Source organism: Talpa europaea, assembly GCF_964194135.1.
Source record: "Talpa europaea genome assembly, chromosome: 13".
Lineage (NCBI taxonomy): Eukaryota > Metazoa > Chordata > Mammalia > Eulipotyphla > Talpidae > Talpa > Talpa europaea.
In genome coordinates, this window is record NC_140080.1 from 42408049 (window position 1) to 42435922 (window position 27874).

The following is a 27874-nucleotide window of genomic DNA, read 5'->3' on the forward strand; positions in this document are numbered from 1 at the left end:
TCAGCAAAACTGGTAGTTGTTGGGCTGCAGCAGGGGCTGGGCAACGTCCCCTTGCTCACAGCAGGCCAGGTGCTCGCTAGAGCTCTCCTCCTCAGGCTCGCTGCTGCTGCTGCTCCTTGCCAGATTGGCATAGTCCTGAGAAGAGGCGAGGGGAGGGCTGTGCTGACAGGCAGGCCCAGTCCCACCTGCGTTAGCCAGTCCCCTGCCCTAGCCCTGGCCCACTCACCTGCTCTCTTCTGTCCACCGGGGTCTGCGCCTGCAGCAGGGAGCAGATCTGCTGGAAGGTGGGTCTGCGCGTGGGCTCCAGGGCCCAGCAGGCCTGCATAATGCTATATCTGAAACCGACGGAGACTGCCATGGGCCTGGGATCGGTGCAAACACCCCTCCAAGGCCCGCCCAGCAGAGGTCCTGCAGCCTGGTCAAGAGTGAGCTGAGCACAGAATGTGCCACGTTCTGGGCGTGTGTTCTCATCCACTCCTCCCACCACCCTCAGAGAGCGGAATCACCGTCACACCTGTTTGGACAACTGAGTCTGGAGAAGCAGCTCAGGGATACTGATCTACCCAAGCTTGGAGACTGAGAAGGGCACTGCTTGCTGCCGGGGGTGGCTCGCGAGGCAGCTCAGCTGTGAGTGGCTGGGGTACTGGGGCCAGGAACTAGTGTCAGATGGACTGCAGGGGCAGAGGCACTGGCTAGCCTGCGGGTGCCTGCCAGGCAGGGGGAGCAGCGGGGTCAAGAGTGGCTGTGCAGAGATGCAGGAGGTGAATTTGTGGTCAGCTGGCTGGTGGGAAAGCCGTGGTGAGGGCAGGGTGCCAGCAAGAAGCGCACAGTGGGCCAGTGTCCCCAAGTGGAAGGTCAGTCAACACCACAGATTCCAGGACAGAAAAAATAACCCCTGTCTTGGGGTCACCGTAATAACAGCCAGAGTTAAAATCTGAGTTCTGGTCAGCCCCAGTTAAGAACTGTTTGTCTAAGAACCCCCACAACCTGTGCCTCCTGGGAAGCTAGTGGGAACCCAGAACTCCATGAGACTCTGACAGCAGAGCCCATTGTGGGGCGTGAGGCCTGGTGCCAGCGTGTTTTGGACAGAAAGACACTAGGACCATTGGCCTCCCTCTTCAACCCAAGCCCGAGTCATTCACTTACATGTTCTTTGGGGCAAACATGGGCTGGGCCATTTGGTATCCATCTTTCACCAGCTTATAGAACTTGCTGTTCACCAGGATGCCAGGGTAGGGGTTTAGCCCTGCAAAGCCAAGACCATGCTCAGTTCTTCCCCGCCTCGCCCCCACCCACACCCCTCAGGGAGACTCTGATAATACAAGTGCTCACTAGGCACTAGGCGCTGCAAGGGGCAGAGGCTTCGGTGACCTGGGGCCTAAAGTGATCCCACAGTTGAAAAGAGGACACTTCAGGGCTTTGCCCAAATCCCTGTGGCTACTAGCGCCACAGAAATGGGAGCTGTGTCGCAGGCGGGGCAGGTGTCAGAGAAGTAGCAGCGAGCGCACACTTGGGAGGGAACAGCCCGAAGGAGGACCTGCCCATGACCATCCCTTCGCTCCCACTGATACTGTCCTGGGCACCGGCAGTGACCGGAGCAGAGCTGAGGGGGCCCTGGGCTCACCGAGTGAGAAGATCTCCCACAGGAGGATGCCGTAGGACCAGACGTCGCTCTGCACTGTGTACACGCAATCGAAGATACTCTCCGGGGCCATCCACTTCACGGGCAGGCGGGCCTGACGGCAGCCCCAGTCACGTCAGGCCCCGCTCCCTGCTCCAACCCAGCACAGCCCGCCCTCCCCAGCACTCACGTTGCCCTTGACGATGTAGTTGGAGTCATTCATGATGTCCCGAGCCAGTCCGAAGTCCCCAATCTTGGCCACATGCCCACTGGTCAGCAGCACATTCCGGGCCGCCACGTCTCGGTGGATGCACTGGGGGAAGCACCGCGGGCTCAGTCCCAGGACCCCTACCTGGGCCCAGACCACTGGCAGAGCAGCCAGGGCGCTGGAGCTGAGTGCAGTCCAGAGGCTGACGTAATAGCGGCCACTTTCTGGCCCCGCCAGGCTCTTCCCTTGGCATTGTACCCGCTGGCGCCCTGTTTTGCCCTCAGGCAGCTCAGTGATAGTGCCCATCTTTATAGGTGTAGCAACCAAGGCCCGGAGAACCGCCTAGTTGCACAAGGACACAGCGAGTGGCATAGATGGTACTGGGTCCTCCCCCGCTACCCACCACTCAAAGCTAGCATTTGAGCTAAGACGCGGGGGGAGGAAGCGGGCCACAGGAGGAGGTGACCTTGGGGACAGCAGCTCGCCACCCCCTCAGGTTGCTGACTCCTGATTAAACCCTATTTCCTCCAGCTTGTCTCTGGAGTGAGTGACGAGTAGCCAACTCCAGTGACAGCCAGTGCTCACTCGACTCCCTCCTCAGAGCTCCCGCTGGGCACTGGCAGCCTCCTGGGCTACGTGTCACCTTCGGTCAGTTCACACCCTCGGGGTGACTGCGGGTGTGCCTTTATCCCCCACCGTGTGCTGCCCGAAGGGCACAGCAGTGATTTCATTCACACTGCACCGTAAAAGTGAAGGGAAAAGACAGGTTCTTGGAAATCACCTGCCTGGCACACTAGGCGCTGGGCGCATACCAGGCGCCTCTCCACTCATTCCCGACACCCCCGGGGCCTTGCCCACTTGCTCTTGGACAGCCCTGCTCCTTTCCCTTCCCCATGTTCCCACTTCTCGCTCATCACCAGGGGCCCGGGTGACAGCGCGCTAGGGCGGGATCCCCGACTCACGTTCTTGGAAGCGAGGAAGGCCATGCCCTGGGCCACCTGACCAGAGAAGTGCAGCAAGTCCTGCAGCTCCAGCAGCCGCCCCTCCTCCTTGTCCAGGTCTGCATGGGGTGAGACGTCAGGGCAGCCCGAGGCACCCCGCACCTCCCTGCCCAGTCCACGGGGGCACCGCCCTTTTCCCCGTGGGTACCGCCTCACCTTGCTCAGAGAAGGAGTCGTTTGAAGAAGACGTGGAGACAGGCCTCATCTCCACATAGGTGTCCAAGCCCTGACTGGAGAAGCCGCTGTCCCTACATGGGAGAGCAGGCCAGACGCATCAGCCCCCAGGCCCGCACTGCCCAGCTCAGGCCTGGCCTTTGCCCACCCGCAGCCTCTCCTGGTCACTCGGCAGAGAAGGGAACATCCTTTCTGACCAGGAAGCCCCTGCCGAGTCCTGAGAGATGTCCACTATCTAGTCTGTCCTCTGTGAGGGAGCGGACACCTGTCCTGCTTCGGGGCAGGCTGCCCACTGAAAGCTCTTTCTAACGCCGAGCTGCCCCGGCATTCTCCTCCTGGCCCTCCCCCAAGGGCCACAGAGAAGTCCCTCCCTCTGCTCCTGACACTCCTGTAGGGATGGAGCATGTTCCTGGACTCCTCTGAACCCTCTCTTATCTGGACAGCGGCTCTCACCCCTGGCTTCACATTCAGATTCCCCGGGGACCTTTCAGACCTTCCGGTGCCCGCTGGATGGCAGAAACTCTAGCGGGGAGACCTTGTCATTCGCACTTTTAATCTCTCCAGGTGAGTCCCCGTGCAACACCAGTTGAGACCCACTGGTCAGGGCAGTGCTTCTTAAACTAATCTGTGCTCATGTGAATCACTTGGGGAATCTTCTTAAAATGTAGGTTCTGATTCTGCAGTGCTGGGTGGCCCTGCGACGATGCTGTTCTAATGGTCTCGGGCGATGCCAGTAGCCCAGCTTTGGGGAGCAGGTGAACTTGGAAAGCACTGCTCCAGAATGAGCAGCTCCTGCTGCTTTCCAGTACTCAGACCGGGTAAGATTTCTGTGCCTCTCTTTCCTTTCCCCTCACCACAAAGATGAGAATCTGGACAGTTTCCACTCTCTAGTGTTCCCGAAAGAGAACCTGGTGTTTTATCTGTGATCTGACCATGGCAAAACCATCCCTTCCCTTATTCTAGAAACTATACTTCATTTAATGCAGCCCAGGATCTCACTGTCAGGATTGCTTCCCACACCATTTGCTCCTGAGATCACTTCATCCATAAATTCTTTACCCAATTGCAGATTTGAAGATGGAAGCTAATATTTTGGTCTTCATTTTTATTTAATCTGGCCTGAGGTTGCAGCTTGCGGAGGCCCAGTATGAACGGCCCTCTGGGAGGGGTCAGAGAATCAGAAGAGGAAGCAGACTCTGCCAGTCCCCATAGCTGAGGACTCTGGATGGAGTGAAATGGCCTCCTTCCCCTTTCGCTTCCCCAGGCTTGGCAGTGGCCAGTGGCCAGGACAGGCACCGCAGGTATGCCCTTCTTTGTTCTGGACCTTTCTCAGGCCCAATAGCCTGGCTCTGGGGCCTCTCAACTCCTGAGACAGACCTGGAGGGGGCCAGTGTAGCTTAGGTGAGCACTGGACTGGGAGTCAAGAGAGCAGAATTCTAGCCCAGCAATGCCTCTGGCCCTGACTCATTGTGACATGAAACTCGCCACTTCCTCTCCCTGGTTCCCAATGCAGCTACTGTCCATCTGCCTCTGCCTGGCTTCCAGGAATCACAGCATTACACAATGGCAGAAGAACAGGAAAGACACTGAGAAGTTCAGCCTCTGATGGCTCAACAGTGAAACAGGCCCAAGTGGATCCCGGGCCTGGCCAGTTGGGTCATATTACCACCTTCTCCCCACAACAGACAGTAGCGTCCCCACTTGTCTGTGGTAACGCTGACTACCCCTAAGTGCAGTAGGTGACCTGAACTACCCAGCAGAACGCTATGGGAGAAACAGGGCGATCCCCCGAAGACCTGCCCACTTCTTGCTAGGGCCCCGTGAAGATCTTGGTTGATCTTGGACATGCGTTGAAGTGATGATTTCACTAATTCCCAGCTCTACCAGATTATTAGCAGCCCACCTTTGCCCTTGATACTCTCAGAACATAGTGGGTGCTCAAATATTAGTTGGATGCTGGGAGTAAAGTATACAAAATCTGAATTGCTCAAATGAGCTGGGATGGCCTCTCCCCATGCCTTGGATGGGAATGTGAGGGCCCACAGCCACCCTGCCCTGAGCTGGCTTTGGGGATTGACCTGGAGGCCCCATCTCCAAGTTCTGGCCTCCTTCTTTGGCAGGGACATACCTACGGACATATTTCTTCTCCAGGTGGATGTTCTTATAGCCCGCGCCCACCTCTGGGTCCGGGCCCAGACTCAGGCTGGGGCCCAGCATGGCTTCCGCCTTCCTGCGTAGGAAATTGAGCAGGTCGCCGTAGCAACAGTACTCGGTGATGACCAGGACAGGGCCTATGGCAGCAAGAGAGTGGGGTGAGTGCTCCCCATCAACCACTCCAAATGTCAACAGAAACATGGACTGGGCAGTGACTGGGTCTCAGGAGCCCTGACCGTGAGCAGCCTTCTCTGCTCTGTACCTAGGTAACCCCATGTCTAAAGCAAAAACATTAATGCTGAATAGTTACTTCTTCAAAGGGAACTGGTGGCAGCTCCAGAGAGGTCAAAGCTGCAACAGGAGGGGACAAACTGGGAACCCCTGGGTTCAAGATGGCCCTGGGGCACATCTTGGACCCTGGGGTAAGTGTCCAAGCATCTTCAGATGAGTGTTTCTTAAAAGCAGATTTGGGGGCTTCACTCCAGACCCACAGAATTCTGACTCACTGGAGCAGGGCTCAGGGATGTGCACTGTCTCCCTCCCCAGGGGACTCAGATGTCTGAGAACCACAAGTCAGGGCTCACATCTCTGCTTGCAGCAGCATCAGTGGCTTCCAACCAAGCCAGGCAAGTGGCCTGGGAATTTAAGGGATGCTGCCACAGGGCTCCTACTGACACTTGGAGTGGGTGGAAGGGGGAATGGGGAGAGATGGGCCAGGGACCCACAGGTCGCCATGAAGCCCCAAACCCATAGCCCCATGGCTGCCAGGCCCTCACCTCCATGCGTGCAGGCTCCCAGAAGGTTGACTATATTCTCATGCTGGCCCAGGTGGCTCATGATCTTCAATTCTGACATGAGGGCCTCCTTCTCATCAGCATGGGCCGTTGCTGAGAGTTGGGGTCACAGGTACCACAGAACGGAGTGCCACACAGACAGATAGGGGATAGCCAGGGGAGCAGGCCAAGGGTACGCAGAACCCCAAAGTGATCAGAAGCCAAGAGAAGGAGAAATATGAGCACAGATGGCAGTTGGGGCAGAGAAAGAAGGGAGATGGCCTGTCACCAGCTGGTCTCAGGGTGGCAGGAAGCCATGCAGTGGCCAGGTCACAGCTCTGGGTGACCACTGTGCGCCCTGGTCTCTTTGGGGCTCAGTCAGAAGCCCCTCCATACCCAGGAGTCCGAGGGAGGCTGGAGCTCACCGGAGTCCTTGCCTCAATCTGAGGCTCTGTGCCCTGGGCTCCGACAGCCAGCAGCACAGGTCATGACCCTCACGATGACAGGGCAATAACCTCCCTAGGACCCACCTCCTCCCCCTGCTCACCCCCAATGCCCAAGATCCCCCCTCACTCACACTTCAGCATCTTCACAGCCACCTTCAGGACAGCATCTTCCTTGCCCAGGCCAAAGGCTGTGGCTTCTACCACCTTCCCAAAGGCGCCGGCTCCGAGGGTCTTACCTGCCACACACACAGCCTCCTCAGGTCCCCGGGGCGCCAGAGGGCGCTCTCTTGAGGGCCACCAGGCTCCCGGAACCCATGCTGGCCTGGTGATGGGGGGGGGGGGGGTTTATGTCGGGTGTGGAGACCCTATCTCACCGAACTGCAGGTTGTTTCGGGGGAACTCCCACTTCTCATTGTAGGGCAGCTGGGTGGGGTCAATGAAGGTGTAATTGTTGCCCTCGTAGCTCTCGATGATCTTCCAGCGCACCTGGTACTTGGGCTTCTGCAGAGGGTGCAGGACAAAGCATGCGGCAGGCAGGCGGGCCCTGGGTGGCAGCCACAGCCCCGGGGTAGGGAGAGTGGCCATCCCACAGGCCGGGCCGGAGGAGGCAGGGTGGCCCTGGAGGTGGCGGGGTCCCTGTCATCTCAGGCCCAGGTCCTTTGTGACTCTGCCTCATGTCAGACCTTCCCTGCCCCAAGTCTCAGTTTTCCTAGGTGTCATTTGAAAAAAAAAAAAAATGGCTTGCATGGTCTCTGAGGACCTCGACAGCTCTCATCATTTGGTAATTCCTGAGCCAGGAGAGAGGGTGGGACTTGAGATCCTTCCACGCCCCCATCCTCCCATCCAAACATTCCGGAGCAAGATACACATAAAGTAGAGCGTCTCAGCCCAGAACTGTTCAGAGGGCGCTGGAAAGAACACAAAGCCGGTGAGTCATGCCCCCCATATCAACACCAGGGGGCTCCGCGTCAGAGGTGGTCCCAGTGGACAGCCCCGGGAATCACAGACAGGCCATTGAGCTTTGTGTCCTTCGCTACAATGTTTACACAGCAAGGAAACTGCCTACTGTGTCTCAGCATGGCTCCCTGTTAAGCGACATGACTGTAGGGCTAGAGAGTGAGGGTGTGGTTTAAGAAATGGCAGGGAGCGCCCCCAGGGGGTGGGAAGGGGCCAGCCGAGAATGCCCGTCAGAGGGCGGGATGCCTGGAGACGGGAAGGAGCCAGCAAGTGTGAGCCACAGGAGGAGGGGAGAGCCGCCGGGGAGCATCCTAGACAGGAAGGTCTTGGGGGCTGTGATAGGTGAGCGATTCCTGTCTAACTGCAGAGAAGCCCTGAGGGAGGACTTGAGGCAGGACAGAGGCCCCACCTAGAGCACAGTGAGGGGCCAGGGACCTGAGCTTGTTGTCAAGTTGTACGAGCTGTTTCCAAGCCATCAGCAGGCTGAGTTAGGTCCGGGAAGGGAACAGCTGCCTCTCTCTCCCGCCCGGGTGGCAGCTGCATGGGGGCGTCCTGCCAGGGGTGATGCTGAGAAGTGCTGATGGAGGATGGAGTTTAGGTGGAAAGTGGAAGCTGGTGGGTGGGGTGGATGCCAAGGCCTTGGCTCAGCAGTCCTGCTCTTTCCGCTCAGGCCAGGGATGGGACAAGCTGGGTTGTGCTTGGCTCCGGGCTCCTTCGTGGAGCAGCGACTTGGGGAGTAAAGGGTATGTGAGTGGGTGCTGGGGTTGAGGGCGGCCTGTGCCTGCAAGGCTCACCAGTTAAGAGGAAAGACCCCAGAAGACCATGGGGAAGAACTTCCAGACGGGAGTTTGGGAGAAAAGTCTGCAGTTAGAGGAAGGGCTTCCATTTCTGATTCAGGAAGGGACACAAGTCATAAAGGACATGGACACTATGAGTTGGGAGAGACAGAAGGAGGAACTCCCCGAGTCTCCAAGGATTCGATTCCTGCGTGTGGTCCTCTCCCCAACCCAAAGGACAGATAGACTCAGGAGGGGAATCTTTGGCCTACCCTGGCCACTTCCATTTCCAGGAGCTTCTGTGGCCAAGGCTGTTTTTGCTCCTCGCCACTTCTCCTTCCTCTGGCCCCCACAGTTGGGCCTGAGTCAGCCCCTTCCCCACGTCACCCCAGGGGGTGTTGGGGGAAGGGAGGGCCAGTAAAGGAAGAAGAGGATGTCTGAAGGAATCTCAGATTCCTGGATCCCAGAGTCTACACCTGGAGGACGACATGGCCTCCCGCCTGCCTTAGGCACCCACTCTTCCTGGAAGGGCGTGGCCAGCTCCGCTCCATACCACCAGGCTTGGTCGCCTCTGCCATCCCTGGAAAGGGCTACAGTGTGGTTCCCAGGGCCTTCTACCTGGACAGTCCTCTCCAATGAGGGAGAACTTTGCAGGGAAGTCAACATGGCCACTCAGCCAGATTTCCTAAGAGCACAGTAACCATGATGATCACAACAGGTACTGCACGAGCACTTCCTGTCAGCAGGCTCTGGGCACGCTGCATGTGCGTCAGCTCGTCCATTCTCTGTGACAGGCCCAGGCCCCAGCCAACCCTGATTTCCCTTCCAAGCCCCAGACAGGGAGTGGGGACATTGAGGGCAGAGAATGCACTAGACTTCGAAGGTAGTTCCCTGGGGACTTTCCTGTCCATCCCCATTGTGCTCTCAGAGCCCAGAATTCAGTTCTGAGCCCCAGAATCCAGCCTCCCAGGCCCTCTCCGGGCCTTCCCTCCTCCCTGCCGCATCCCATCCTCCAGATGCCGGCTTCTTCCAGCCTGCTGACTCTACCCTTTTCTCTTCCCCTTCTCCTGCCCCTGTGGTCTCTTGGGGGCAGTGACTCAGCCCTGAGGCAGAAACAACCCTTCCCCCAGACAGAGCCACCTTTCACCCCAGCTCTGGGCAGGGAGGATGGACGGGTTGAGTCTCCAGTGAGGGGCAATGTTCAGAACCCCATTGGGAAACAGAGGAGAATTGGGTTGGAGGCCTTGAGGCGCATGACCATCCTGACCCCTCGAGGTCTCGGCTGAGGGGATGCCCTCCTTCTCTTTGCTTTGGTTGGGCTCAGGGGACAGCTGAATTTCCCGGGTGGGAAATGAGATGAATGCGAGTACACATTCCAAGTAACGATCCCGCAGAGAGGGGGTACGGTGTCCCTAAACCATGCTGGCCAAGGGGCTGGATAGTGGAGGAGTGAAGGGCTGGAGGGGAACTGGGTGTTTCTCTGGGATGTCTGCAAAGCTCCCCTGGGCTGAGGAGGCCATGCCACTGGCCACAGGAGACAGCTTTCAGCTCCCTATAAGGAAGAACTTGCAATAGTCAGAACTGCTCAGAGAAGGAACAGGCGGCCACAAGCGTGAGTGAGGGCCCGTCCCGGAGGTGGGCGAGCAGGGCCCAACAACCACACTGGTGTGTAGTGAAGGAGATGCCCAACCTCAGACTCCTCCGGGCTCAGGGTACATGAGCTAACTCCAAGCCTACTTCCTTCTGGGAAGCTTCCATTCTCATCCTGCTGAGCGAGTCCTCTCTGTAGGCTTCACATTGGTGAATCCTCACAGCAGCCTGTGGGTGGCTGCGGGTATTAACCCCACCACACAGATGGAGACACTGAGGCTTAGAGATCCCAGCTTGCCCAGAGTCCCACAGCCAGAGCACTGGCACAGGCAGAGTTCAGACCCAGAACCGCCCAAGCCCCAGGCCCCGGTTCTTAAATCAGGCCCTTAGGGACATCCGAAGACAATTGCCAAGAGGGCCTCATGCACAGGAGGGGAAACTGAGGACAGTGACTCAGCCAAGTTCACATGGCAAAACTGACTCAGGGCTGGGCCCGGGGCCCTCAAATCTTGGCCTGGGCCTGTTTTCTTGGGACTGCTGTCAGATCTGCCTCCACATGCTGCAAGCTGGCATGAGCAGAAGAGCTGGGGTCCTCCACACCCCATCTGCCCCACAGAAGAGCAATGCATGCAAAGGGGCGGCGAGGAGACCAACGTAGGTTCTGGAAGTAGTCGTGTGTAGTCACTTAATGATGTTGGTCAATGATGGACACATCTGTGTTGGTGGTCCCAAGAGACTACACCACACAGACGAGGCGCATAGTAGGCCAACTATCTCGGGGTGTACCATTACACTCCATGGTTCCGTAATGACATGGTCCCTTGAAAACCTTTCTCAGCACCTAGCCCTGCTGTTAAGTGACACAACTGTGTTGTCTGAAAGAGGCAGGTGGGGGATAGACTCAGGGTCTGAGGGGTTGGACCCCAGCCCAGAGACTCAAGGCCTTCAGTGCATTTGAACAAGAGTGATGTGAGTTGGGGTGAAGAATCCACCTCGTTGGACTCCTTTGCTGCCTTTTCTTCTCCATACCTGCCTTGGGGTTTCAGTGTGAGAAGAAGACGTGGAGTATATTGGGCAGATGGGGTATGGGAGAACCCCAGAGGACTCCAGCTCATGCCAGCTCCCAGCGTGTGGAGGCAGATCTGAGTGCAGCCCCAAGAAAGCAGGGCCCAGTCCTGATGCAGTTTTGCCATGTGAATATGGCTGACTCATTGTCCTTGGCTCCCCATCTTGTGCCATGAGGCCCTCTTGATCCTTCTCCTCTGACGTCCCTGAGGGCCTGGTTTAAGAAGTGGGCCCTGGGGGTTGGATGGCCTCTGCCAGTGCTAGGGCTGTGGAGTTCTAGACAAGAGACCTTTCCTGAGTCATATCTCCCCTGCTGACCCCCTTCCTCTACGTCCCACCAATGCCCAGCCATCTCCTCCTGTGTCCCTCCCTGCCAGCCGCCTCTGCCCTCTCCCAACCCCCAGCCCAGCCCTGACTGCAGCAGACACACTCTTTTGTGTAGGGAGGCAGCTGGGTCAGAGGTGGGGGCCTTGGGCTCTGGCAAGGAGGCACCTGGGATCTTAGGCACATTCTTCAATTGAGTGTGCCTCAGTTTCCTTATTGTAAAATGCTGATGTCACAGTCCCTGCCTCTGGGCTGTGAGGTGAAGGAGATGAGTGAGCATTTTGCACAATGGATGAAGGCTCAGCTTTCAAAAAACCAATTTGCCCTCGACCAGCTGTGGATGAGGGCAACTGTCTCAGTCTCTCAGATCCTCAACCTGCCACTCTGTAAAACGAAATTACTGATGCCTTCTCCAAGCTGTGGTGTCCGAGGCCACCCAAGAGCGGATGCAGGCGGCATGCTCCGTCAAGCCCCTGGACCCACTGTCCCTGAGTGGACTTTCGCAGGGACAGCAGCACGCTCCAGGGCAATGTGCAAGAAGAGGCAGCTTTGACTAATGTTAAAAAATCAAATGGAACAGTGGCCAGGCCTTCCTCCTCCCTCAGCCATGGCCATCTGGGGGTGACGCCCTTGCCCGTGCCGTGTCAGCCTCCATGTTCTCACTGTCCCAATTCCCTGCACCTTGTGCTTGTGGCTCAATGGCCATTTCCTGCACTAGAGCACGAACTCAGTGAGGGCAGAGCCTTGAGCTGTCCTGGCTCACGCACTCCTGACCCACACTGGTCTGAAGTAACGAGCTGTTGGCTGCACAGTGGCTGACAGGATAAGCAGGTGTTGGGAACCAGAGGGTGGGTCCACATGGAGGGTGGCACTGTCCTGGGGTCTGGCTCTTTGGGTGCTGGCTGCCCTCCCACCCCTGCCTGGCTCACCTTCTTGTACTTGTACAAGAGCAGCAGCAGCAGTAACAACAGCAAGGCCATGATGGACACACAGGCGACCAGCACTGGCGTGAAGAGGGCCTCCTCGGATTGCTGCACAGATGAGCCTGGAACGGGTGGAGCAGAGGAGTGAGCAGCAGAAGGGCCTCCTTCCCCACTGGGCTACCTGGAACACAGTGGGTGCTCAATAAATGCTGGTTGACCGAACCGAGTGTCCTCTCACCAGAAGCCCCCAGAGACTCAGAGAGCCTTCCTGCAGACCCTCCATCTGCAGGAGCAGGACGGATAGCCCACTGTGCCCCAAACCCTGTCTGGAGCTGTAGCCTCCTGCAGCTGCGGCAGCTCCTGGGATTACACAGTTGTACCCCTGCCAGTGCGAGGTGCCGCCTGCAGCAGCCTGACCCAGTGCCCAGCCAGGGTTTCACCCCTCGCCCCAGTGATGGGGGTTCACCAGGCAGTGCCCTTTGGAATCACACAGCCCTTCTGAGAGCCTGAAAGTGGGGACCACAGGCCCTGGGTCTCGTCTTCCCAGACCAGCAGCCCTAGTTCTCTTGAGTTTGAGGGACGTAATCTCTATCCCTTTTGCCCAGATTAATGGTGCCAGGTCTAAGGCCAAATATCATCTTTGCCCCTTAGGAGGTGTGTGACGAGGAACCTGTGACTTCTCCCTCAGCCTCAGGGCCATCGCGATTCCCTATGTGGGAAGGAAAACAGCACTGACCTCCCTGATGGGCGAGTTCACTGAGATAATGTGGCCCAGGGCCAGTGTTGAAGAAAATATGGGCTGTGTTTTACTAGAGGGCCACTGGCTACTAGGCCAGACAGGGCGGCCGCAGGCAGCTCAGTGCTGGGCCAAGGTAGCAGCTGGGCTACCTAAGAGCGACCTCTGAGTCAGGAAGAGGTACCTGTTGTGTCTTCTTTGGGCCCAAAAGTCTGGCCGGGCCTGGCCCACAGTGGACACCAAGGCCCACTTGTTAGGGGGAGCCTGAGGTTCAGTGGTCTCTGCAGCCATGGGACTGGGAATCAGAATGCAACCGCACAGAGCCCTGTGCAGCACAGACAAGGTCATCCCCTTTAGACTGCCTGGGCCTGACGTCATTCTCGGAGTGATGTCTCTGATGGTTTTAAAGGCCTTTTCTGGGAGAGGTGGAGAAAGCTGTGCAGGCTGGGCTCACTCATTTGTCACTGCCTCTCACCCAGCCTAGCCACGGAGGCACCACTATACTGCACACAGCAGGCACGTGCATGCTTGGGAGGTCAAGGGCAGGGGTGGGAGGAGAGGGGCCGGACTAGGCCACACATGATTCAGGTTGCTTTCTCTCTGCACCTCACGCCTGCTTCTCCAGACTTCCAGCCCCCAGCCCTAGACCTCCTGTGCCTCTGCTTCGGGAGATCTTGGGTTGGGAGGGACCTGGAGTGGTAGAGTCTGCTTATGGGTGAACTCTGGCTCCCTAAGGCAGTGCTGTTCCTGGTCCCCCGACCCTTCATGCCCTAGAGGGGGCTCACTTGTGCTGATGGGCCAGGAGGCCTGGGAGTTGTTCCCCACACTGTTGTGGGCCCTGCACGCGTACATCTTGTTGTGTTCCAAGGTCTCAGGGGCCATCAGGCTCTGTACGGTCACCTTGTGGAAGGGCTCCTGGCTCAGGACCTTGGAGTATGAGCTCTCCATGACCTGTCCTTGGGCCTCATCACACCTGGAAGACCAAAGCATGACTTGGAGTTTGTGGGCACCCTTTCCCAGCCCGCGGGCCTAGCGAGGAAGGCAAGCGAACCCATTTACCTTTCACTGTGGCCCTGGCACTGCAGCCAGGTCACGTTGGGTTGGGGGAACCCAGAGGCATTACAAAGTAGGGCCTTAGAACCATTGATGGAGATCCACGTGATTCTGACCTCTGGGGGGTCTGAGAAAGGAGGAATGAAGGAGGGATGGATCAGCCCCCAGTTCCCGGAACTCAGCAGCCCTTCACAAGCCTGCTTTCCACCAGGCCCCCCCAACTCTCCCAGCAGCCCAAAGACCCTATATCCCCACATCACTCACATTGAAGGGTGAGCTCAAAGGTGAGGGCCTTCCAGCCTCCGGCATTTTGGGCCAGGAAGGAGTAGCGGCCGGCTTCAGAGGGCTTCAGTCGAGGCAGGGAGAGGGTGGAGGTGTATCTGCGTGAGAGGAGCTGGCCATCAGGATGCGCCCCATTCCTAATCAACCCCACCAGGACAGCAGGGCTCAGACAACAGTCCTGAAGGCCTGTGCTTTATTTTTGACAAAGCTTCCAAGCACACAGACCCACGCTGAGCCAGGTACAGGCCAGGAACATTGGGAACCCCCCCCCTCCCTAAATGGTTCTCTTGTCTATAAAGTGGCCCCATCCTGAGGTTCAGTAGAGGCGAGGTCTGTAAAGTGGGGGCACCGGGAGCACCTGCTTTCACATGGTCACTGAGCCCTGCTGAAAACACCAGGCTCAGGCCTGTTGCCAATGCCAAAGGGCCAACCCTACCCATAGGGACTGTGAGTGGGGTGAGAGTTGGGTATGGCCATGGGGCTACCAGACACTAGGGTTCAAGTCCTCGTGCTGCTGTTTTTAGCTGTGTGACTTTAGACATGAACTTAATCTCTCAGAGCCTTCCCTTCCCTTTTGGGGAAGGCGACCTTGACAGTATTGCCTTCACAGACTCGGCCCGCGAAATAAAGGGTATGTGTTCAGAGTGTCCAACGTTAAGCCTGACTCTTGGTGCTCATGGAATGGATACCTGTTGTGATGGAAAAGGCCTGGAAAGCAAGTGAGAACAAGCACACTTATTGGCTGATTCCAGGTAATTTTTTGTTTCACTCCTTTTTTAAGCTCTATTTTATAAAGTGTGCATAATGAGCATGTATTGTTTAGGTAATAAATACATTTTGAAGAAATAAATGATAACAGATGGCCAAGTCTCACCTGGACACGTTTTGGCCACTTGGGGCTAAGCCTGTGGAACTCACAGGGCCTCTGAGGCAGCCAGCTTTCTGTCTACATCTCCTTTCCACACCTGCCCGTTCTGAGGAGACTAACACCTACCATTCAAATGGAAAGAATTTAACCTTTTCGAACGACTCAGTCACAATTAGGAGGCACCTGTCACAAGGGCTCAGGGGGTGGCTCTTGGTTTCCAGGCTCGTCTGCCCTCTGCTGAGTGGCCCCAGACAGCTGTGTCTGAGGGGATCGCTACTGCTCCTTTCCACACTGTTGCTACTGTATGTGGACCAGAAGGAAGGAGAAAGGACTTGGGAGGAGGGAGAGGAAGACAAGGGAACATCCTTGTCAACTCAAACAAACAAGCAAGAGTCCAGGAGTCGAGGAGGCTTTGGGCTTCAGCAGAAAGAGAACAGAATCTCGGGAATTGGAAGATGTTGAAGGGATTATTTGGCCCAGGGAAATACTGGAAATTTGGCCCTGGAAATACTATCTGGAGGTTGTGTTGAGAAGGACTCTGGCTGCATCTAGACTTCAGGAAACATTCAAAATGTACTGGGGCCATGTGTCCGGACTGTGTGTGTTGGGGGGAGTTACAGCATTCGCTGTCCTCCATCGAGGTGTGCTCTCTCGCTCAGATACAGCAGAATAAAGAAACTACACTTTAATTCCTGATCAGTATGCCTTTTAGGGAGGAACTGTCTTGTTTAGAAAACTACCTAGTTAGACCACTTGGGATGGGAAATTGAGATTCTGAGGACACAGTCTGTAAAATGGGAAAAAGAGATTTCTCAAGCATCGTGCTTATGAGATAAGCAAGATTCTGAACAACTCCCAGAAATGGAAGAATTCTTGAGGCAGTCACCAGATTTCCCAAGGATGTCAGACCAAGGGGTATGCCAATTTGATCTAAATCTCAGAGATGAGTGATATTGAGGTTTGACATTGTCAAGGAAAGTGAGACCAGAAAGAGGATGGACTTGTTCAAGGTCACCAAGCAGGTTGGAGCCATGACCCAAGGGTCCTGACTACTGGCTCAAGCATTCCCCACCTGGTTACTTGGCCACGCAGACGGGAGCTCATGGCTGGTACCTGTATGTGTCCTGCCTGATATCAAAATTGAGTTTAGGCCGGTGGTCAGAGAAGGGTCCCAGGTAGGTCCAGTTAAAAGCTTGCAGGGCCGGGTAGGCCTCCACCTGGACTATGAGGTCAAGCTTCTCACCCACAGTTACTTCCTGGACGAGGTTCTGCTCAGAGGTCAAGTACAAGTAGGCACTCTCTGGAAAGCAGAACACACAGGGACCTGGCATTAGTGGGAAGATGTCCCAGTTTGTTTGTTCAGTCAGTCATCCACTTATCCATCCAGTTACTGCACTGAGCACCCTCCCCACGGTGCCCTCTGACATCTCTTCCTCACCCCCAACCCCCAAGCCTGGACCTCCAAACTCTACTCTTCACCGAGTCCCTGGGAGAACCTGGGCAAATTCCTGTGCTCTTTGGTGCTGCTACCTCTTTATTTGTATAATGAGAGATCAAATAAATCTTGTTTTTTTTTCACATGCCCCATCTTCCTTCTGGTAATAGTTTAGTTAATGTGGCTACCACAGCAAACCTAAAGTGGCCATGACATCCAGGCCAGCCAATCAGTGTGGATCAGTGACTGGCTTGGGAAAGGCATGTGAGTCCATGAGTCCATGACAATCATTTCCGGTGTTTTTTGATGGAACTCTGGGAAAAGAGATGCTCTCATTCTATGGGAGTGCTGTGTGGGGTCCCACCAGGGGAACGCCTGCCTGAGGGCAAGATACACAAAATAATGTAGAGCTGAGAGAATCTGTTGGGAAGCAACAGATTCTTGTCCACATTGTCTGAATTCCTAGATCCATCTGCACCTGAAACTCAATCCGTGAGCTTTTCAGGTATAAGGTCAATAAAAACACTCTTGTTGAGGCTAGTTTGAGTTGGTGTCTGTTACCTGTATCTGAAAAGATCCTGGCCAGTTCCTTCTAGTTAAATCTCACATGAATTAAAATCAAGCTGCTCTGGTTGCATTTCAGACAAGGCAGTTGTGGTAAGAACCCCCATTCACTCAGCTTCTCCATGCCCCTTGTGAAAGCCCCTAAAAGGCCTTCTTAAGATCCCCAAATCTTTGCAAAAAGCCCTGGGCTGGATGACCTCTAAGGGTTCTTCTCCTCACTCAACTCTATGAACCCTTAAATTCGTGCTTCTTCCCTATGAGGTGCCTGCTCAAAAACCCCCTGTGGATCCCCATCACCAACACTGTTCAGTTGGGCATTCAAGACTTTCTTCAGTTAAGTCTCCCAATAGCCATCTTGACAACTCCCCTCTCCTGACAGGCACACACTTGATGCTCCACTGTCTGGGTCTCCTAAAGTTGCTTGAATATGTTACAGTCATTCCAACCCTGGAGGTTTGCTCCAGCCATTTCTTCCAACAGGAACACCGGCTTTTATTTAGGTCTGCCTCATCCTCATTAAAGGCACAGCCCCTCTAAGAAGCCTCCAGCCCCCAGGGACTCTGCCCGCTCTGCACTCCGCACATTCGTGAGGCCCACAACTACACTATTTCCTGCATTGGGGTCTTCCCAACTAATCCAGAGGTTTTAGGGCGTGGAAGCTCTTGTCTTCACTGTCTCCTTACCATCCGTCTGGCCCTGAATCCACCCACCCGTCGCTGAATCCATCCACCCATCCAAACTCCAGTTATTCCCACCACCTCCATTACTGCCACCCCAATAGAGCGACCATCACCTCCAGCTCAGGCTATTACTGTAGCCTACCTGGTCCCCCTGCTTCTCTCCTTGTCTCTCTGCAGAGCCCTCGACAGAGCACCAGCATCATGTTAAATCTCATTACTCCAAGTCAGATCACATCACTCCTTTGCCCTGACACTCCAGTGACACCCCATCTTTCTCAAGAGGAAAAGCCCACGCCCTCACATTGGCCCACAGGGCACTGTGGAATCTGCCACCCTCCTCTCCATCTCTCTGCACGCTCTTCCTCTGGCCTCCACCCTACCACACTGACACATGCTCCTCTCATGTGGTGAGCCCGATGCTGCCCTGGGGACTTGTCTCTGCCCGGTGCGCCCTTCCCCAGCGTCTGCACACTCTCCTTCCCCAACATCACGTGCTCAACGGCCAGCTCCCTGGTCAGAAGGTCCTTGCTGACCACCCTATTTTATTTTATTATTTTATTTTTTGACTACCCTATTTTATACTGCAAACCCTTAGAGTTGATTTGTGTTTTATATTCCTCATTGCTTGTCTTCTCTCAACGCAAGCACAGTTTCGCATGGGCAGTGGGTTTCGTATCATTTCATCTGCAGCCGTCCTCAGCATCTGGAACAGCATCTGCCCAGAGGTGTGAAGGGTCACATTTATCGAGAGACTCCCAGTAAACATAGGAGCAACCCTTGTAGCTGGGAGATGGTTCTAGGGGCTCCTCTCCTCCTTGCCCCCAAGCACCCAGCACAGGAGGGCACCCACATCACCGCATATACGCAGAGGTGCTCAGGGTTCTCTCCTTCCTCCCCTATCTCCTGTGACATTGAACATACGGGGCATGCCAGACTGACTGACTCACAGCCTGTCCCCGCTCTGAAGAAACTCCCGCCTGCTGCTGGATTCCCAGCCCAGAGACCGCCACTGCCTCCCACTGGAGCCTGTGGCCAGACAGCTCGAGTTCCTCTGGGCGCCTCTCCTTCACTCCAGCAGCCACGGAGTCTTGGCCATCGTTCCTCCTAGATTGTTTTGCAGCATGGTCCAGCACTCTTGGCCACCTCCAGCCTGGACCATGCTGTCCTCCAGCCCCCACCTCCCCAGGGCACATGCACTGCCTCAGCCTTCTAGGATGGCGTCTGGCCCACTCTGAGACAGTGTTTACCGTGTGCTGAGTGCTGCTCTAAGTACTTTTTACTCAGCACTCACTTAATACTCACAGGAAACCTATGAGGCAGTAACTGTTACTATCTCCATTTCACATATGGGGAAACTGAGGCACAGAGAGGTTAAGCAACTCACCCTAAGCGTTGGCAGAGGCAGGTTGGAACATGGCCCAGGAGCTTGGACCCCCGAGCGCCACGTGGGACCTCCTCTGTGCAGTCCGATGCCGTCACCTTCCTCTTTAAAACTTTCCATGACCCCGAGTGGGGAACAAGGCCAGCTCCCTTCCCGCTCCAAGGCCTCTTTGTCATCTGAACTCTGCTCCCCGTCTCTCTCTGATGGTCGCCCCTCCTCCACATTCCCGAGGTCAGCAACTTCCTTCACGGTGTCACCGTCTTTGGGATGTGGCTATGCTGCCCCCTCTTCTAGAGATGCTGTTCTGCTTCCTTTCCCACACTTTAGCCTGGCTAGCCCACCTCCACTCTGCCTGTCCCAGTTTATAGGCCACTTTGTGCCTGCCTGGGTTGAGGGACCCTTCAGTGTCACTGGATGATCATGGCTGTTTCACGTGTCTGTGTGATGTAAGCGCCCCAGGCATGCAGGAAAGGCAGGGGTCAACCAGGTCCAGCAGGGAACTCCTGGACACTGATGCCAGAAGAACAAAATAGGACTGCGTGGAAATGCAGCAACACACTGTGGGGAGGGTCTGGGAAGGCTCCCAGAGTTGTGGCCCCAGCCAGGTCCAGGATGAGGGGGTTTGAGAGGGGTTGTTCTTAACAGTGTCTCCTTTCTGCCATCAGCACCCTCCTTCACATACCTCCTCCCCCCAGAAGCCCCCACCTCCCTGATGCTCACCTACCACCCGGAAGGCCATGGAGATGGAGCTGATGCCCTGGGGATTGGAGGCCACGCAGGAGTAGTTGCCAGCATTTTGGAAGTCTACGTGATCGAGGTTGAGGGTCAGGTTTTTTTGGTAACGTTTTTCAACAAAGTCGGTTTTTTGATTAATTGTGAGCTGTAGCCAAAGGGAATAGAAAAGATACACATGGATTGCTTACACATTAGAAAGATTGGGGTTCATTTCCTCAGTTTTTAAGAATTACTATGTGCCTTTCCTTGGACAAGGGCTGAACCCTGAGCCTCAGTTTCTCCCTCTATAAAATGGGACTACCACTGAGCCCTGCTCCTGGGGTGATAGTGAAGAGCTTGTGTGGGTTTACATGTGGGTGGTGTGGGGTGTGCCTGGCTCAGTGGGATGGCAAGGGTTCTTAGAAAGGCCACTTCCTAGGAACCCTCCCCTCCCCCCAAAGTCTTTCTGAAGCAGCCCTTATATCCCTGGAATTCCAGGGTGGCCTAGGAACCCCTTGCTAAGTCAAAAGTGAGCTGGCATCCGGCTCTTGCCTGCAAGCTGGGGCACAGGGGGCCAGGGTGCTGCCGCCCCATCCAGGAGGCAGCTACATGAGCGTCAGTCCTGGGTCTGGGTAAGCTACTGGTCGGCCCAGGTCTTGGGTGAGTCCGCTCTCCTCTCTGGGCCTGGGCGGTGCCCCAGAAAACCAACTGGGGTGGGCTAGAGGTGCGGGCCCTGATTTTAGGGGCTGGGGCAGACATCACCTGCTGTCCTTCCAGGAACTGACCTTGGTGCCTCCCTGCTGGAGGAAGACCTCGAAATTAATATCAACGTTGCTGGCTGAGCACACGATCTGGGCAGACTCTCCTTGAATCCGAATGAGTTCTGCAGGCTCCATTGTCAATTTTGGAGGCTCTGAGATGACTGAAACCAGAGGAAGGGACCCGTGAATACCCGGGCCAAGCTGTCACCTGTTCTCTGCCACAGGCCACCCCAGCAGTCTCTCATCCCCAGCCTTGGAGGCAGCACTTGACGCCCCAACAGGGCCCACAGCAAGTGCTATCTCCTAAATAGGCCTGGGAAAGTCTGTTTCCTTTCATCGTCACCACTGCTCTGTGGTCCCCCCACCATTCTCTTCTCTCCTCCAGACTGCTACAGCCTCCTGGCCGCCTCCCTGGGCCCTCACACCCCCGGCCCCTCTATAACCGAGACCCCTGCAAACAGCTGAGTAAGTGCTTAAGGATGTACTTGGACAATGCCTCTCCGCTGTGCAGCTGGAAAAACCGCCACAGTCCTTCCCACAGCCCCAGGCCGAGTCACACTGGTCTCCCCCGACTCCACAACCTTTGCACCTTCCCTTTCCTCCTGGAATGCTTACATTCCTCATCTCTGAATGGGCAACTATTCTCATCCTTCAGCTCAAGAGACCAAGAGATCTCTAGTTCAAAAATTCCCCAAAGAGGGCTTGTGTGACCAATTTAGCTCAATGAGCCTCCCATCCCCTCCCACCACCCCCACCCCCAGCTTTCTATGGCTTGGTTTCTTGTTCATCACACTTGGAGCATTATTTACTCTCTCTCCCATCTGTCTCCCTCAGTAGGATGGCCTATCCGTCAAGGCTGTATCCCTAGCAGCTCCCTCGGCCTGCCACATAGTAGGCATTGAATTAATAGTCATGGTGGTTGCTGTTGCTGAGAGATGACCTAATCTAGTCTCCCAGGGTCCAGACACACTGAGGACTCATGCAAGGCCACCAAAGGGGTCACGGCAGAACTGGGGCTCAAGCCTCCTGGCTGCCAGACAGCCCAGGGCTCTGCAAGATGATGTTGGGGGAGACGGCCCCCATGGCCTCCTCTGCCCCCACAGCTGGGGTCAGTCCTTGACTTCCTGTATGCTCAGGCTTTGGGCCTGTGAGGCCACTCTGACCCTGGCCCTCATGATAGGGACCTGACCTGTCTTCAGCCCAAGTGCTGAGTTTTCCTGCCTACTCACACCTGTCCTTCCAGAAACCAGACCCCTGGTCACCAGCTGGCAGGGCCTGGAGGTAAGGAGAGAGGCTTCACACAGCTAGTTCCTGCACCCCCTCTTCCCCATCCCATACACCCACCAGCTCCCTGTCCCATGTGCCTGCCACCCTTCCTTCACATGCCCAGTGACCAGCACCAGCTCCAGGCTGCTGCTGAGTGGGAAATCCTCATCTGAGGGTGTGGAGCGCTCCGGCCCTCCTGTTCTTGCAGTGCTGGGACCTTGACTTTGTGTTATTTCCTCTACGACAGTAGCTCTTTGAGCGTCTCCTCATTGTTCACATTTCAACACCAGTAAAATCCCCTTCCCTACCCTCTCCATCGCCTTGTTTAATATCTTCACAGAGTCCTCTGCTCTGACGTGACCTTGGCCATTGAGGTATTGACTGGCATGTGGTCTGACTCCCTGCCAACACACCTCGCAATTGCCCCAGGAGGTGCCCGTTGATGAACATGGTGCAATTGGAAGAAAGAAGTGAAAGGAGGAGACAACCCATTCCCTCCCTCCAGAGCCGGGCTTGGCCATGCTTTCTGCCCCTGGCCCCTGCTGTGCCTGGTCCTCCGACCCCACGTACCTTTCTGTACTCTGAGCGAGATGCCAAGCGATGACATCCACGTGTTGCCTACCCAAATGCTGCATTGGTAGTCCTTGCTATCAGCGTACTTGGCCTTGTGGATGGTGAAGCCATCCCAGGGTGAGAAGGAGTAGTTGGTTTGGCTATTGACCGCTCGCTGGCGTGTCCGGAACAGCTTGACCTTGCCTGCCAGCGCTGGGTTGGTGAGCAGGCAGGGCAGCAGCGCGTCCTGACCTTCCCACACAGTCACCTCCTCTGCCAGCAGCCTCCAGGGATGAAGAGGGTCTGGAGGAGAGGGTGACACAGCGTCATATCTGCACCAGACTATGCGGCCCCTGGACACTGGTGATAGGGAGACTTGGAGATGCTGTTTTACCAGAGGTCACACAATGCTGGCAAGGTTCAGAGTGGGGATCCTGGGGTCTGGTTCAGCCCCCCTACTTAATGCTGTGTGACTTTTGTGTAAGCCCCCTGGGAGTTGGGCATGCCATAGAAGATGCCTCACAGGGTTCTTATGAGGACTACCTGAAATCAGGCCCGGCCCCAGGTCCTTGTGCACAGCAGGTACCCAGGAAACGGGAAGCCCCGTCCTGATGGGACTTGCCAGGCCAGGCCTCTTGGCAGTGGTCTCAGAGTCCTCACCTTTGATGTAGAGGTGGATCTCGGTGCTGCCCCCAACCTGGTCTCCAGTCTCTGTGCAGCGATAGGTCCCCGTGTTTTGGAAGGTGGCATTGGTGGTGGTCAGAGTGCTGCTGACGGAGGCATGGTCCAGGGTCCAGCTGGGGGAGATAGGGCCTTCCCACTTCACGCTGCTGTTGCCCACACACTGCAGGGTCACCGCTGTGCCTGGCTCCACGACCAACTCAGGGCCGCTGGGCTCTATCACCGGGGCCCCTCGAGCTAGTGGAAAGGGTGGCAATCAGAAGTGAGGCCTGAAAGGCCTCTGAGTCACCCCTGCCTCTCAGGTGGGTATGCTGGGTTCAGCTGTGACCTGCGGGGTCATCTTGAACAAGTGCTGCCCCACTCTTTGGTCATTTGCTCAGCTCCTTACCCCATACCTGAGTGTGCAACACGCCCCCCTGAGAAAGGGGACTGGGAGCTTTCTTGATCTTCCACTCCCACATATTCCACCGGGGCTCCCCTAGCCTCCTGCTGCAGTCTCCCTGGCTGGGATTGCATCTTCTTGCCAGGAGCAGACTCCTTGGCCCCTGTACAAAGAAGGCTGCACTGCTTCCCCCGAGCCCGGGGCCTCGCACAAAGCAGGGGGCTTGAATGGCGAAGGAAGAAGCAAATGAAGGGACTGTATGACAAAGTCCCCAGATTTCATTGTGGGGAAAAAGAGAGGGGTATTGGGTGTTCACCCAGCTGAGTTAGAAGGTTCCAGGAGTCTTCTGCTGTGCCCACTCCCACACTATAGCACAGCGGGTGGTTCAGAGGCTGTGTCACAGTTTCCCCACGATAAAATAGGGGCAAAAGTTGTGTCCAATTATTGGAATTTAGGGTGGTTTAAATATATGGAAAGCCTTGTTTATAGTTGCTTATTGATTTTGATTTTTACTTTATTATAATTAGTCTTTTTCCTGGTCCCTTATTTAGGTTTTCTAGATTCCTGCTATGAGTGAAACCATCCGGTATTTTTCTTTTTCTTTCTGGCTTATTTCGCTGAGCATAATTGATCCCTTCCAGCTCCATCCATGTTGCTGCAAATTGCATGAGTTTATCTTTTTGATTGCTGAGTAATATTCCATTATGATATACGTATCACATCTTCTTGATCCAGTCATCTATTTTTGGGCATTTGGGTTGTTTCCATAGCTTAGCTATAGTAAATAGTGCTGCTACAAACATAGGGGTGCAGGTGCCCTTTTGAAGTAATGATTCTGTGTCAAATCAAAATCAACAAGCAACTATAAACCAGAGACACACTATAGGGGGGGTGGGTGGGAAGGAGGGATTAGGGTCAAAATAAGCAGGGGGTGTGGGAATTGTATTGGGAATATAACCAAGATGAAAATGCATACATTGTGCAAAAAATGAAAAATGAGTAAAAAATATATAAAATAAAATAATTATATATAATAAAAATATAAAAAATACATAGAACGCCTTTAGGACGTCACCTGTCACCAAATAAATACTCACTTAGGGTTAATCGTTGCCTTTTCTATCTCGACTACCCTCTATAGATCACCCGGGCACTACTGTTTACTGGAGAGCCAATCTCTTTTAAGGAATATTTTCTTGAAGGAGAAAAGAGAACTTGAAAACCATATCAGTCCCTCCGGGAAGAAGGCCCGTTGCCTCTGCAGTGTCAGCATTTTTCCAGGGCCGAAAATAGGGACGAAGGAGGGAAGTGAGAGCTGATTCAGTGCTTTGGAGGGACTGCCAGTCCCCCCCACCCACCCCCAGCCTGTGTGGGCGGAAACACATTGCTGGCGACAGTCCAGCCCCCGGTTTCCTCTCAGCCTGCAGCCCTCTCCCAAGGATGTTCTCACTTCTGCTTCCTGGCCTTCCTGGCCACTGTCCCCTGTCCAGGGGATAGATCCCCAAGAGAGGGGTGCCCTGGGCATCAGAACACCCTGGGCTGTGGGGTCTGGCTCTGCCACTGACTCCTTCACTACCCTGGGGGGTGCAGTCAGTGGGCCCCATCTATTCCGAGCCTTGGGGGCACCCTGGCCCCCAGGACATGGGGTGAATTCAGGGCTTCTCCGTTGTCCTTCAGAAAAGCTCCTTAAATGGGTGCTTCCATCTCCCTCCCCTCCCAGGCCCCTTCATGGGTAGGAGCTCTTTCATGTGCTTTCAGGATGGCTTCGTTGACATCTAATTTTGTACCCATCAGAGATGGGCCACTGCTTTACCTGTGCAGAGAGATGGAGTGCTAAGCACCCCCAGAGCCCACATCTGGAGGTGCAGCTCTCCTGGACCCTGTGACCCCTAGGAATAGGTGCAGACTGCTGGCAAATCCCGGCAGAAGGGGCAATGCACCGTTACTGCTGCCGCCAGCAGGACCCTACTGGGGTTATTGCAGGAGGGCGTTGGGCTGTAGCATGGGCCTGTCTGGGTCTGCAGCTTGGTACTCCAAAACCAGCTGCGTTGTTTGCTTAACCCCTCTGACCTTCAGGCTACTCTTCCATGCAGTGGGGCCATCTGGCCCCACCTCAGGTCCTGGGGGTGCTCAGTGAGATGATGCCTGGGCTCGGGGACCTCTCCTGCCCTCGGCTACCAGGCGACATTTCTAATCGCCCTCCTCCTCCTAAGACTCAACAATTCATCATCTTTAATGTCACTGTCTGCGATGGTTGCCCGCTAAGGTCTTGGATTCTGTGATTTCATGCTATGTTCTGCTTTTGCACCCACTCAATCTTACAGGCGCCTCTCTCCACCCCTCTGTTGCTTTGTCCCCCTAACCCCAGCTTTGGTCTCCTGGAAATGCGGTCAGAGAGGAAGATCTGTCCTGTTTTGTTCTGTCCTGTTGTCCAGATATTCACGTAGGACATGGCTGTTACCCTCAACTTCCGCACCCAACTTCCCCCTGCGGGCTTGGCTGGCAGGAAGGGACAGCCCGCTCAGACCCCCTCCTCTCCCGGGGCAGAGCGAGAAGGCTGACACTGACCAAGGCCCCACTCTGTCTGCCCATCTTCACCCTCTCATGTCAGCTCCAAATGGCCCCTATGCTGCATACCTCGCCACCCCTCACACTTGGCTCATGGCCCCCCACATTGATAGCCTGGGATGCGTCCCAACCTCCATCCCCTTCCCCAGCACACACACACTGCATAAGGCTTGACACACAGACTCCTTCAGCCCAGGTCTCTCCTGGTCTCTGGAGTACTCCAATATGCCCCCACTCTCTTACAGTGGCCCCCACACCCCTACTCAATCACTCTGGTCTACTGGGCAAAAGTTAGACTTCTAGTCTGCCACCCCATCTCTCCTCTCCTCTGCACTGGATGCTGAACAACCCTCTTCTATCCCAACGATGTCCCGCTGGCAGGTTTCCGGTGTGCAGATGGGACAAGGCAGTGAAATAAAATGCACGGAACTTTCTGGGGTGGGAAGAATAGTATATTTTAATTGGGGTGGTGGGTACACCAGTGCATACATTTGTCAAGGCTCCTCAAATGCACACTTAAGAATCTGTGCTGGGGCCTCCCTGGTGGCACGAGGGGTTAAGACCCAGCGCTGTGAAGCTGTCCGCAGCCACTATAGCACGAATTCGATCTCTGGCCAGGGAGGTGACCCACATGGCGCAGCAGACCTCTCGTGCCTCGTCCGCTGCTTCCCTCAGCAGTGTGTTTCAATAGATCCACCTGTTCTGCTTCCCACTCTGTCTCTGGTGAATCCTCTCACCCCCTACACCTCTGGCCTATACCCCAGTTCTTATAAGCATAAATAAATCTTTTTTTAAAAAAGCTGTGCTTTCTACTGCATATACATCACATCCAATAAAAAAGATCAAGTCCAATGAGATTGACTAGACTAAAAGAACTTCGATGGGCTTCCTCTTCAGAAATTAGACCTACCTGCCCCTGGGGTCCTGGAGTCCCAGGACTGGGGAGAAGCCAGAGCAGAGGCTGCCTTTCTATCCCATTCCCACCCTTGTCCTCCCCCAAGTTGTCCCCCACGTTAGCACTAGATAAAACTTAATAGTTGCAGTTGGCCAACTATAGCTACAAGCAACGCAGCAGCCCTTCACTTCGATTTAAGATCCCTCCTAGCTGGAAGCACTGCATCACTGCCACTGCTGGGGCATGGGATTGGGTGGGGTGTGCCACTCAGCTCCCCTTCCTGAGACCCAGAAGCCTGTGTCTCTGTAAACTCTGGTTAGCAAAACCCTCATTTCTTCCCCACAGACCCTGTATACTCCCCTTCTAACTGTACCTCTCCCGTGCCTGGATCAGAGATTAACCTCTTTTTTCTGACACCCCCCCCTCCCCTCCAGGTCTCCCAGCATCCAGCCACGGCCACATTTGGCCTTCCCAATCTGTGAATCACAGTCTGGCACAGCCACCGGGCTCACTGCAGCCTCACACTCTGTCCATCTTACCAGCAACCTTGGTGTCTCCTGGGAGCTTGTTAGAAATGCAGAATCTCAGGTGTACCTGAGAGCCACTGAGTCGGAATCTGCATTATAACAGGACCCTCAGGTGGTCAGAGCACAGAGCATTGCTTTTGTCTAGTCCATCACTGCCTCCAACACCTGCCAGTGAGTAGATGCGCCCTGAGAGCAGCGGGACCTGTTGAGGACTCAAGGTGAGCAACACCTGACTGGGCCAGGTGCCCAGTCTGCAGCCCTTACTGGGCTGCCCCCATCCCGTCCAGACCCTCTTCTCCCTGCACTGCTTCTCCAATGCAGATACCCACAAACCTGCAGTCCAGGACTTGGGGCTGACAGCTGGGGCAGAAGCCCAGCAAGGGACGAGGGTTACAGTCTTCCTTCTCGTCAGGGCAGGGGCCCGTGCGGTCATGTTTTCCCCATCAAAGCCCCCGGTTCTGTTCTTACCATGCTGAGCTGCGGCCACTAGCAGGATTAGCAGTACTCCTGGGCCCAT

General features: G+C 55.4%; 1 protein-coding gene across 1 annotated transcript; it reads right to left on the reverse strand.

Annotated features, from left to right (window-relative positions):
• On the reverse strand, positions 1-27874 carry CSF1R (colony stimulating factor 1 receptor; the record flags this gene model as incomplete). The annotated part of the gene is made up of 21 exons (XM_084252133.1): positions 1-135; positions 227-335; positions 1147-1246; positions 1625-1736; positions 1812-1934; positions 2792-2889; positions 2987-3078; positions 5133-5295; positions 5935-6045; positions 6509-6613; positions 6752-6878; positions 12019-12134; positions 13534-13721; positions 13808-13928; positions 14066-14181; positions 16065-16251; positions 19732-19891; positions 20511-20647; positions 22323-22607; positions 22965-23222; positions 27826-27874. The coding sequence occupies 21 exons, from the start codon at positions 27872-27874 to the stop codon at positions 1-3; spliced, it is 2892 nt and encodes a 963-aa protein (XP_084108259.1).